This window comes from Budorcas taxicolor, chromosome 5 (assembly GCF_023091745.1).
Source record: "Budorcas taxicolor isolate Tak-1 chromosome 5, Takin1.1, whole genome shotgun sequence".
Lineage (NCBI taxonomy): Eukaryota > Metazoa > Chordata > Mammalia > Artiodactyla > Bovidae > Budorcas > Budorcas taxicolor.
The window spans coordinates 64,324,184-64,336,509 of record NC_068914.1 but is presented as its reverse complement, the minus strand read 5'-3'; the positions used below and the strand labels follow the sequence as shown (position 1 = coordinate 64,336,509).

General features: G+C 44.7%; 2 protein-coding genes across 2 annotated transcripts in view; both read left to right on the top strand.

The window, feature by feature from the left end:
* Positions 1-2,397: 2,397 nt before the first annotated feature.
* Positions 2,398-12,326, top strand: part of POC1B (POC1 centriolar protein B) — a 104,636-nt gene continuing 94,707 nt past the window's right edge. The window contains exons 1-2 of the mRNA XM_052640477.1: positions 2,398-2,499; positions 3,172-3,256. Of these exons, the coding sequence (XP_052496437.1) occupies positions 2,485-2,499; positions 3,172-3,256 (100 nt within the window). The 5' untranslated portion in view covers positions 2,398-2,484. The remainder of the gene's footprint in view (positions 2,500-3,171; positions 3,257-12,326) is intronic.
* GALNT4 (polypeptide N-acetylgalactosaminyltransferase 4) lies at positions 3,837-5,585 on the top strand. The gene has a single exon (XM_052640476.1). The coding sequence runs from the start codon at positions 3,837-3,839 to the stop codon at positions 5,583-5,585; it is 1,749 nt and encodes a 582-aa protein (XP_052496436.1).

Here is a 12,326-nt window from a genome sequence, read left to right as displayed (position 1 = left end):
AGACATAAGTATTACCATTTTAACTATTTTAAGTGTACAGTTCAATGGCATTAAGTATATTCACAATGTTTTGTAACAATCACCACTATTTCCAGAACTTCATCACTTCAAACAGAAATTCCACATCTGTTAAACAGTGACTTTCCATTCTTCCTTATCCCCAGTCTGTTCTATGAACCTCCATTCTACTGTCTGTCTCTATGAATCCATTTCATCTGTTAAACAATTACTTTCCATTCTTCCTCATCCCCAGTCCATTCTATGAACCTCCATTCTACTGTCTGTCTCCATGAATCCACATATTTGAGGTGCCTCACTAGGTGGAATCATACTGTATATGTTCTTCTGTGTTTGGCCTCTTCACTTAACAGAATGTTTTAAGGTTCACCCACGCTGCAGCAGGCTTCCCTGGTGACTCAGATGGTAAAGAATCTGCCTGCAATGTGGGAGATCTGGGTTCAATCCCTGGGTGGGGAAGATCCCCTGGAGGGAAGGCATGGCAACCCACTCCAGTATTCTTGCCTGGAGAATCCCCATGGACAAAGGAGCCTGGCAGGCTACAGTCCACGGGGTCAAAAAAAGCTGGACACGATTGATCGACTCAGCACCACATAGCATGTTGCAGCATGTATTAGAATTTCATTCCTTTTTATGACTGAGTAACAGTGCATTGTATGTATCACATTTTACTTACTTATTTATCTGTTGGATACATGAATTGCTTCCACTTATTTGTTATTGTGAATAATACTGCTATGAATATTGGTGTACAAGTATCTGTTCCAGACCCTGTTTTTAATACACTTGGGTATATACCTCAGGGTTAAATTTTTAGGAACTGCTATATTTCCTTTTACGTTCCCACAAGCATCCAGCATTATTTTTTTAATACGCTGGTCTTTTTTTTTTTTTCTTTTAAAGTCAAACCTGGACTGGGAATAAGTAGCAAAGCTTAGAGTCCTGCCGCAGTTTGCTGATAAGCTGCTAGTATCAACAATCTTGACACATCACCTCCTAGACTAGAGTGATGTTTCTCAGTGTACACAGCTGAGACTCCCAAGGCAATCAATCACCTAAGAGGCTTATTATTAATACATCTGTAGGGTCCTTGATTCCACTTCATATATGCTGAATCAGCATCTTTGAGACTGAGGTCCCCTAAAACCATCATTATGCATGCTAAAACATGAAACTCAGAAACCTAGATTGTTGAGTTCTCAGAGGCGGGGAAAATATCTCAGTCACTTTTGTATCCCTCACTGCCAAATATCCTGGAGATATTCAACAAACATATATTTGAACTAATATTTCAGTCTAAATTTGCTTGATTGCTATGTACAGTATTCATTACAACTAAATTCAACGAGTTAGAAAATCTGTAATAGTGTAGTATGCCTTTCATTTGTATAGACAGTGTATCTTACCAGCTGTGGTCTATTATCCCATCTTATGCTGCCAAGAATCTTTATGCTACATGTAACTTTCAGCTGAGTCCTTCAAGCTTTGTAACAGGGTAAAAAAGGATACGGACTTGGAACTGGAAGAGCTGTCTTTGTGTAACTTTTGATAATTAAATCAAAATGTCTAAGAATCAAGTTTATAATCTCTAAAGGTCGGCCACATTTCCTATCAACTTCGCAGCGTTGCTGAAACTCAAATGATACTCTATGTAGGAAAGTCTACTGTAGCAATGACTATAGTTACCATGTGGCCGGATAATTGAAACAGAACAAAAAATATGTTTCTAAGTCTTCCTAAAGTCCTCAAATATGCTACTATATCAATTTGCAGCTCTAAAGCACAGGCAAACGAGACTGAAACAGAAACACAGCAGAAAAACCTTAAATGGACGGAAAACATCCGTTCATTCATTCATCACGTTTATCCAGCATCTACATTTATAACACTCTGGGCGTGTGTGAAAAATAGTGATTAAATAAATTCAAGTCTGTCCTCCAGAGATTTACTTCTTTCGTGTATATTAATAAATAGCAAGCCGCCTTATTTCAGATCAAACTGTCTTCCGCATCAAAAAATAAGTTGTGCGGGACCTGCTTCAAATTCGCGCGCGCTGTCTCTTTAACGCGTAATAGAATTCTGATTGCATCGATCACAGGTTCCTTACCCTCTCCCAACCATCGGTCTCCTACCTATATCGGTTACTACCCTCCTTCTGGTATCAAGCCGGGGGGAGCTCAGGTGTTAGCAAACGTTGGCTTTGATGTGTGACGACACCTGATCCCCGGGCGTCCGCCTTGCCAGGTGGCGGAGGTCCGGCTTTTCGCGGCGCGGGCGCAGCCTCGGGGCTCGGCTGGCCACGCCTGGAGCGCGGGGTTTGACTGGGGCGCCGTTGTTGTAGTGACCGGGAGGCGCTGCCGCTCCGGGCGGACGGTTCCGGGCACCGCACGGTCCCCCTTCCTACCCCGTCCCCTCCCTCCCCCCGGTTCCCCCTGCGGGCAGGAGCCGGGAGCTGAGCGCTCCCCCATGGCCTCCTCCCCGGTAAGGACGGGCTGCGGTGCGCCTCCCTGGAGCCGGTCCCGCGGGTTGGGGAGCCAGGTCGGGGCTACACCCGCACCTGGCGGGGCATGGAGGCAGGAGTCCTCAGCCGAGTCCCGACCCGCAAGCTCCGCGCCCCTCGCCCGGAGGCGCCCGTGACTCATCCCTTGCCCCTGGGGCACCGGGAGCGCCGAGCCCTGGCGGAGCCCCGAGCGCTCCTCCCCGAGCTCCGACCGGCCCGGCGGCCCCATGCCCCCCCACCCCCGAATTCTCTTAGGGTTTCCGTGGAGCGCGTGCGTCAGAATCACCTGGGAGGTTTTTGAAAAGTACCAAAGCCGGGGGGCTCCGCCTCGCACCTGCGACCTCGAGCCTGCGGGCGGGGCCCCGGAACGTGCATTTCAGTCGCTCTGCCCAGGTGGTCTCCGGCGGGCGCCCGCTTCTGGGCAGCGCGAGCGGGGATTCCGCCGGCTCTGCGGGGGGAGGCTGGTGCTCGGCGTACACCCCAATTAGCTGCGGCCGCGCGTGCTCGTTCGGGGTGCTGCTGCCCCCCAACAACCCTCCACCGATGTGGCCGTTCCCGGGCCGGCTCCCGCAGGAGGGGACCGCGCTCCTCTTCGACCCCCCCACATTCGAGGTCTGCACCTGCTTTCAAAACTTGACAACTTTCCTTCCCAGGAGGACCCGGTTCTGGAGCGTTACTTTAAGGGCCACAAAGCTGCGATCACCTCCGTGGACTTTAGCCCCAACGGCAAACAACTTGGTAAGTTTTCTTTTTTTTTTCTTTTTTTGTGATGAGACGCTCAATCGGTAGGATTGCCGCCCGTCCACGCTGGGTCCCCGGGAGCATCACGACTGAGGACCTATATGGGTAGAATCGTGTGGAGAGCGGCCGAGATGCAGTTGGAGCGGGAGTGGACCCGAGTCCGGCGTCACCTTGGTGCTCCCGCCCCCGGCCCCGCAGAGTCGCCCACAGGCCTGGGCCCGGGCCTGGCCGACCACTGGCGCGAACTCGCCACCAGGGGGAGGAAGAGGGAAGGGGAGGGGTTTGTCCTCTGCCCGGGGAGGGTGGGGTGTTGTTGGCTGTAGAGTTTGTGAAAAGTTGTGAGGCAGGCAGGAGGAAGTGGGGAGAGAGGAGTTGGGGCTGCACCGGAGGCCGAGCCCCGCGGAGGTCCCAGGTGACCCCCAGGAAGCCCCCGCGACTGCCGAGGAGCCGAACGCCTGCATGAAAAGAGGGACCTGCTCGGAAGTTCGCTCCTACCTGAGCCCGGAGCTCAAGCGGCGGGTCCCGCAGCCCTTCCCCTGCGCGCGGTGACTCTGGTGGCCGCGTCCGCGTCCCAGCCATGAAGATCCGGATGGCCGTAAGGTGGACGTGGGCACGCAAAAGCTGCCTGCTGCTGGCGCTCCTAACAGTGGCCTACCTCCTGGTGGAACTCTCCGTCTCCACTTTCCATGCCTCCTTACGAGCCGGCGGTGCCCGGGAACCGGGGTCAAGACAGCTCTCAGAGCCGGGGAAGAAAGCAGTGGATTTGTCTCGACCGCTGTATGAGAAGCCCCCTGCAGATTCCCGTGCCCTTGGGGAGTGGGGGAAAGCCAGCAAACTCCAGCTCAGCGAGAGTGAACTGAAGCAGCAAGAGGAACTCATTGAGAGATATGCCATTAACATTTACCTCAGTGACAGGATTTCCCTGCACCGCCACATAGAGGATAAAAGAATGTATGAGTGTAAGTCCAAGAAGTTTAACTACAGGAGACTTCCCACCACTTCTGTCATCATCGCTTTCTATAACGAAGCCTGGTCGACTTTACTTCGCACCATCCACAGTGTTTTAGAAACTTCTCCTGCAGTCCTTCTGAAGGAGATCATCTTAGTCGATGACTTGAGCGACAGAGTGTATTTGAAGACACAGCTTGAAACTTACGTCAGCAATCTGGATAGAGTCCGCCTGATTAGAACAAACAAGCGGGAAGGGCTGGTGAGGGCCCGTCTGATTGGGGCCACTTTTGCCACTGGCGATGTCCTGACTTTCCTGGATTGTCACTGTGAGTGTAATACTGGTTGGCTGGAGCCACTTTTGGAAAGGATTCATAAGGATGAAACAGTGGTCATTTGTCCTGTTATAGACACCATCGACTGGAATACTTTTGAATTCTATATGCAGACTGGGGAACCCATGATTGGTGGGTTCGACTGGCGTCTAACATTCCAGTGGCATTCTGTCCCCAAACATGAAAGGGACAGGCGTAAATCGAGAATTGAACCATTCAGATCGCCCACCATGGCCGGAGGACTGTTTGCAGTCAGCAAGAAGTATTTTCAGTACCTTGGAACTTATGACACTGGGATGGAAGTGTGGGGAGGTGAAAACCTGGAGCTGTCTTTCAGGGTGTGGCAGTGTGGAGGTAAACTGGAGATCCACCCGTGTTCCCACGTGGGCCACGTATTCCCTAAGCGGGCACCATATGCTCGGCCCAATTTCCTGCAGAATACTGCTCGGGCAGCGGAAGTCTGGATGGACGAGTACAAAGAGCATTTCTACAACCGAAACCCTCCAGCAAGGAAAGAAGCTTATGGTGATATTTCTGAAAGAAAATTACTACGGGAAAGGCTGAGGTGCAAGAGCTTTGACTGGTATTTGAAAAATGTGTTTTCTACTTTGCACGTTCCAGAGGATAGGCCAGGCTGGCACGGAGCTATTCGCAGTATTGGGATCTCTTCTGAATGTTTAGATTATAATGCTCCTGACAACAACCCCACAAGTGCTAACCTTTCCCTGTTTGGGTGCCACGGTCAAGGAGGCAATCAATTCTTTGAGTATACCTCCAACAAAGAAATAAGGTTTAATTCGGTGACGGAGTTATGTGCAGAAGTTCCCGAGCTAAAAAAGCATGTGGGAATGCAAAATTGTCCCAAAGATGGGTTTCCTATCCCAGCAAACATTATTTGGCATTTTAAAGAAGATGGAACCATTTTTCATCCCCACTCAGGGCTGTGTCTTAGTGCTTACCGGACACCCGAGGGCCGGCCCGATGTTCAGATGAGAACTTGTGATGCTCTGGATAAAAATCAAATCTGGAAGTTTGAGACATAGATGAGCATACTTTGATGAGTGCTTTGGTCCTGAACTGACAATAGCTTCAGGGGAGTCAGCCTTCAGAGAGCCTCAGTGAAGATTTATTTCATCAACATTCACCCAGTGGTCATCTGCAAGACCTCTGTAAAAGCGGCGGAGTGTTTTGGTTAAAACAAAACAAAACAAAACACTGAAACTGGGTAAACAGAGAGCTGTTGTTTAATATTTCAAAGTGCCTTATTTTGGGGTTGTTTTATTTAAGAGCTTTGTCAATATGTCCTCTTACTTCTTAAAGAAGTTGACTGTGACTTGAGATACACAAAACATTTAAGTGCCAGACTTAATCTTAAAGAATATAAAAGTCCAAGCAAAATGAGGGATGATTTATGTTGATGGGTAAGTTCACTGCACATCTCATTAAAAAGAAAAAAAACAAAAAACTCAGAAATGTGCAGTTCAAGCTGTTGCTCTTTTTGTTGTACATAGAATTTGAATTTCCTTTAGTCAGCACATGAAATTTTAGGTTTTATTTAGTTTTTTTATTTTAATTTTCTGTTATTCAAATAGAAATCAAGGAAAGTTACTCTTCAGGAGAAAGGCCTGGTTTAGTTATCTTGTCACTGGATGTAAATTGGAATTGAGTTTAGAGGTCTTCCTAACAGATAGACATCTCAGAAAAAGATACCCACATCTGAATGAAATGGGAATCATTTACATTCCACACTTTGTGGAATTGAGGGGATTGAGCTATTAGACTTAACTGCTCTATGTTGATACCTCAGATCGCTCTGATTTTGTAAGCTGTCCTCTCTGTGAACTTGTTTGTGTATATGGGGTATTTTCTGATTGCACTTCATTAAACTTTGAATGTATCAGAAAGGGACTCATTCAGAATACTGTGCTTCTCTTTGTTAATGCTTAATCACTTAAAGTAAACGCTTAATAATCGTTTAAAATAAACACAAGTAGAGGCCAACTGTGTTTACTGAAACTTGTGAACTCAAAGTGAGTCCTGTTTGACAAAGTCAGTGCAATTCCTACAGAGTTCTTGCTGATGAGGACTTTTAAGGGTTGATTTTAAGATTTTCCAAGGGGAAGGATAGCCTCTGCAATGGTGGATGAGGCCTTACAGCTTCTTTTCTGCACGGAGTCCCAGACCTGACGCCTAGATAGCTGTCAGTAATTGTGGGTGAATGAATGACTGGCTGAATGAATGGCTCAGCCAAACAATGTGGCTTTGGTCAAGTCATTTGATTAAATGACTCATTTTGGGCCTCAGTTTTCTCATCTGTAAAATGTGGCTGCTGGAGCAGGTCTTGAAGATTCCCTCCTGCTCTGGAATGTCCTGCTTGTACATTCAGTGACTGTGCAATCTCTACAACACTTTTATCTCCTCCCTGCTAACGTAGGTAATGTTCTTGAGGAACGGTAATTCCAGGTATGAAGCTGGGAAAAAGAAATGGTTTTTGAAAATTAAGTGAGCTGAGCTCAGCTGAAGTGGTTTTTTTTTGGATGGAGTGGAAAGTTGTGGCCAGTGTTTGTATTCATTTTATTTTGGAAATTGCTGAACCAATTTTGTTTTTTATTCTTTGATCTTTCAAACTCTGAAAGGAATCTTTTGGGTTAAGAATATTAACATTTTCTAAACTAATTTATGTGAGAAGTAAACCTATTTTTAAAAAGTTACTTTTACTGTTTTTATTCCAGTGTTATATCCAGAAATCAATCACAGGCTGAATTCAGAATTAAATCTTAACTGGTTCATTTTGCTGTAGACTTGTGAAAAATGCATGCTCCATAAAGGATCAGTCCACAGTACTCAGAAGTTGTTTTTGGTGTCTGCTTGACTACTTGGAGAGTAGGAACTTGGCAAAACCTAAATTTAACAAAAGTTTTTAGAATAACCTTTTCAAGCAGTAATATTGCTTTGTAGATTTTGTTTCTCTTTTGTTTCATAAAATAAAAATGTGTTAATAATTTTCCATATGTTATGTAGCAAAGAATTGTTTAGATTCTATGTGTCATGTGCATGACCTTGGGTGTAATTTAGGAAAAATTTGTAATAGTGCGCGGAATTCATTCATTGGCAGCAGATATTCTACTGAACCCACCCTCACCCCTTACTCAATCTGCCTTTTGGTTTTTAAAAATCACTCTTCTCTTTTTATTTATTTTTGTTGGTTCTTCTTGCATGCTCAGTCGCTTAGTCATATTCAACTGTTTGTGACCCCATGGACTGTAGCCCTTCAGGCTCCTCTGCCCATGGGATTTCCCAGGCAAGAATACTGGAGTGGGTCGCCGTTTCCTTCTCCAGGGGATCTTCCCAACCCAGGGATCGAACCTGTGTCTCCTGCATTGGCAGGTGGTTGTTCTTCTTAGCCCCCTATCAGATGGGAGTGCTAAGATTGATGTATTCTAGCTGTATTTATTGGAATTATTTTTATCCTAGAATCTTTCTGCTCTCATCAAAAGAAAAAGGGAGCATTGAAAAGTAAAGCACTGAATTCTTTATTCACCTTTTGCCTAAATTGCAGGGTGTGACCCATTCATCTTTTTATAAGAAATTTTAGGCTCGTGTTTTATTTATATCAGTAATTCAGAATAAGCGGGTGGTTCATTCTTCATAATAATGTAGGTAATAAAAGAATGAGATATTTACATTTTCATATGTAGGCATTTCCAATTTAATTCCTAAAACACACTGTAAAACTACAAGGTATATTTGATTTCCTACTTCTAATTTATTGATACCAAAGCTCTTTTGCTATATATAATTAACAGATCTTTTAAGTTAATTTACATGCTTAAAAAGTGTTATAAAAATTTGGTAGACAAGAATTTCAACTTTAAATGATCATTGGCGACTGAACTGAACTGATGTTATTTAGTGTTCAATTCTGTGAATAGGTTGACTCTCTAAATAGTCATTTTTAGCAGCCGTTTAAAAACAATGATAATCTAGTCATCTACAGAGTCTCTATAACTCAAAATAACTTGTTTGTAAAAGAAAATTTGTCTCTGCACCCAGTAGTAGGCTCTTGAGTATTCATTATATGTCAGCAAATAAAACTTTTCTAGGTTGATGGTAGGTTATTTTTCAGTTGTGTAGTTGATTTAGGGTCTCAATTTTAGTTAATAAAATACTTAGTTTTGACTTGTTTGTCCTTTCGAATTGATGTTTTAATAATATTAAATGAGCACAAAGAATGTTGAGATTCAGATTAATCTCTTTTGAACAATGAATTTTTTGGTGTATGATGAGCGATTTCTGTCCTTTTTTCCTTTTGTTAATGATATTTGCAATATTGATTAAGACATGTAAAATAAAACATATGCCTAATTATTTTTGCAAATGGATTCTGATGGTTTTAGTCTCTTTCTACGTACACATTTACAGCTGGTAATAGGAGTAAGGTAAACTTGTTATCGTTTTACTTATTTGACAAATGCAGACAGTAGAATATTTAAAAAGTTGAATTCCATGTCTTATTTTGCAAAGTGTCATTAAGTAGCAAGGATTCTTTAGTGGTTCTAACACTGTTCATGCACTAAAGTAAAGTGAAGTCGCTCAGTCGTGTCCGACTCTTTGTGACCCCATGGACTGTAGCCTACCAGGCCCCTCCAACCATGGGATTTTCCAGACAAGAATACTGGAGTGGGGTGCTGTTGTCTTCTCCAGAGGATCTTCCCCACCCAGGGATTGAACTCAGGTCTCCCAAATTGTAGGCAGACACTTTACCTACTGAGCCACCAGGGAAGTCTTATGCATTAACTACTCATAAACAAACTGGAAATGATCAGAAATCTCCAGGACAAATTGGGAGCACTATAAAAGGAAGCAAGTGGACACGTGGGCACATTAACACAACATTAAAAACCCTGGGCCAAAAAGAAGTATGTCTGTCCTGTAAACTGCATAGCGTCACACTTCCCTCAAACTTCTGTCTGTATTACCCTGTCCCTAAGCACAATTCCTGTCCACCAGTAGTATCTTTCTTCCTCTCTTAGTAATCCTTGCCAAACACCCTCCACTCCTGCTAATCCCTGGCATGACACACTGCCTGAGCATCGCCAGTCTCAGGACTCGGCCTTATATTTCCGGTGTCTTGCAGCCTTATTTAAGGTATGTGTAGTCAAGTTGGCTTCCCAGGTGGCTCATGGTAAAGAATTCGCCCATCAGCGCAGGAGACACAGTTTACAAGGTTCGATCCCTGGGTCGGAAAGATCCCCTGGAGGAGGAAATGGCAACTCGCTCCAGTATTCTTGCCTGGAGAATTCCATGGACAGAAGAGCTTGGAGGACTACAGTCCACAGGGTCACAAAGAGTCAGACATGACTAAGCATGCATGCACATAGTCAAGCTAAATATATTTTCACTGATCTTTTGGTTTTTTCCTTTTATGTATAGTTTAAAAACTTACCCTCAACATGTGTGTTGTGATCTTCCTAGTAAGGAGTGATAATAATCTTGCTGGTAAGTTTCTAAGTGGCTGCAACCCTATGCAAATCATTTCATCTCTCTGTGTTTCAGTTTCATTAACATTTAAAAAAAAAAAGACTGGAAAATCCTTAAAGTCAGAACATTAGTGGTTGCCAGGGCCTGGAGGAGGCAGGAATAGAGACTGATTGCTCATGAAGGTGGATTTTTTGGAGGGTGTGATGGTGGTGGTGAGAATGTTCTGAAATTAGATGGTGACCGTGGTTGTACAACTTTGAACAAAACACTGAATCGTACACTTTAAAAGGATAAATTTGTGGTATATGAATTGTATCTCAGTTAGAAAAAAACAAAACTTTAGGGGAGAAAAAGTGGCTGGGGAATTTCACGTGTCTCGGAAAAGACTGCTCTTTTCTCTGTCCTTCGGTGGATGGTGGTTTAGTCGCTAAGTCATGTCTGACTCTTGCAACCTCATGGACTATAGCCTGCCAGGCTCCTCTGTCTGTGGGATTCTCCAGGCAAGAAAACTGGAGTGGATTGCCATTTCCTTCTCCAGAGGATCTTCCTGACCCAGCTTTCAAATCCGGGTCTCCTGTATTGCAGGCAGATTCTTTACCGACTGAGCTATGAGGGAAGCCCCTCCGTGCATACTGGACTTTAAACCAACCCAGTAGTATTTGTTGTTAATGCTTGAGTCATGCTGTAATTCAGCATAATTAAGGAAGTTAGATAAATCTGTGCACCTCCTAGCTTAGAATTAGGCTACAGGTAGAAATTAGTTTGTACTGGAGTTTTTTCCCTAAAAGTTCAGAAAAACCTCAATCAATCCTTTTGAACAGGAAATAGAGATTATTATAAAAAGTGAAATGAGTTCCGGACAGAGTATATAGCTGTCTGTGGCAGAACTGGAGGCTAGAGAAGTCCTAACTCTAGTAGTCGGGTACTGCTTTTCCTTTTCTGCCCAGCTTGATCATTTCTAGGCTGGCTGGGCAAGGATGTCTCCTGTGGGCCAGCAGTGTCCTCCACTGCCTGACCATCTTTCTAACTCATTTATCTATACTTATCTGATCCTCTTTCAAAAAGGAATAGGAGGTATTCTTCTTACTTTTTCCTTTTTCCTTAATTTAGTTCTGCTGTTTGTCAGGTGCTATCCTATGCTTGGGTGTTTATACAGAAGTGTGCAAAACAGATGTGCTTCTTACAATGGTATGAAGAATTCGTGGTCCAGTGATAGACGCAGAAATTAACACGTAAGCACAAATCATGTGCGGATACAACTTGTGGTGAAGAAAAGGAACAGGGTTCTTTGAAGGATGGTAACTGGGGCAATATACTAAAGTTTATGGGGGTCAAAGAACATTTCTCTCTGTGTTAGATTCAACTCAAGGCCTGAAGGAGGAGCTAGCTAGGCAAAGACTAGAGGCAGAATTTGTTGTTGTTTAGTCACAAAGTTGTGTCCAACTCTTCTGCGACCCTGTGAACTGTAGCCTGCCCTCTGTCCATAGGATTTCCCAGGCAAGAATACTGGAGTGGGTTGCCATTTCCTTCTCCAGGGAATCTTCCCAACCCAGCTATCAAACCGGCATCTTCTGCATTGGCAGGCGGATTCTTTACCACTGAGCCACCAAGGAAGCCTGGAGAGAGATTAGCATAAGCAAAAATTCCAAGTGGGAAAGAGCTTGTCCTTGATCAAGGAGATAAAAGAAGGCCTGGATGGGTAGAGCCTATAAACAACAGGCTCTGGGAGGTGAAGAAAGCTTCGAGACGTGTGGTTGCAGGGCAGGCAGAAGCAGCTCACTGAGTCTTTGGAGGCTGCAGCGGGTTAAACGGCCACCCTCCCGAAGATGTGTCCCTGTCTTGATGCCTGGAACCCGTAAGTGTGACTTCATTGGAAAGAAAAGGTCTTTGCAGGATTTGAGCAGAGCTCCTCCTGAGCTACCTGGGTGGGCCCTAAATGAGACATACAGAGAGATAAGAGGAGAAGGTCACAGGAAACCAGAGGCAGAAATTGCAATGATAGAGCCACCAGCCAAAGGAGATCCTGAAGGCACCAGAGTCTGGAAAAGGCAAGGAATGAATCCTCTAGAGCCTTTAGAGGGAGTGTGGTCCTGCCAACACTTGGATGTTGGGTTTCCTGCCTCCAGACCTGTGAGAGAATAAATTTCTGTTGTTTTAAGGCTCCAAAGTTACGGTCCTTGGTTACAGCAGCCGCAGGAAACTGAGACAGAAGCCATGTTTTAGGCTTTTGTTCTGAGACTCGTGGAAGTCTGTTGAAGGATTTTAAGGAAGAGAATGACACAATCTGATTCACACCTCAAAAC

Bases quoted from the DNA above. Each gene is read 5' to 3' on its own strand.
- GALNT4 (XM_052640476.1), top strand. From the start codon at position 3,837: ATGAAGATCCGGATGGCCGTAAGGTGGACGTGGGCACGCAAAAGCTGC.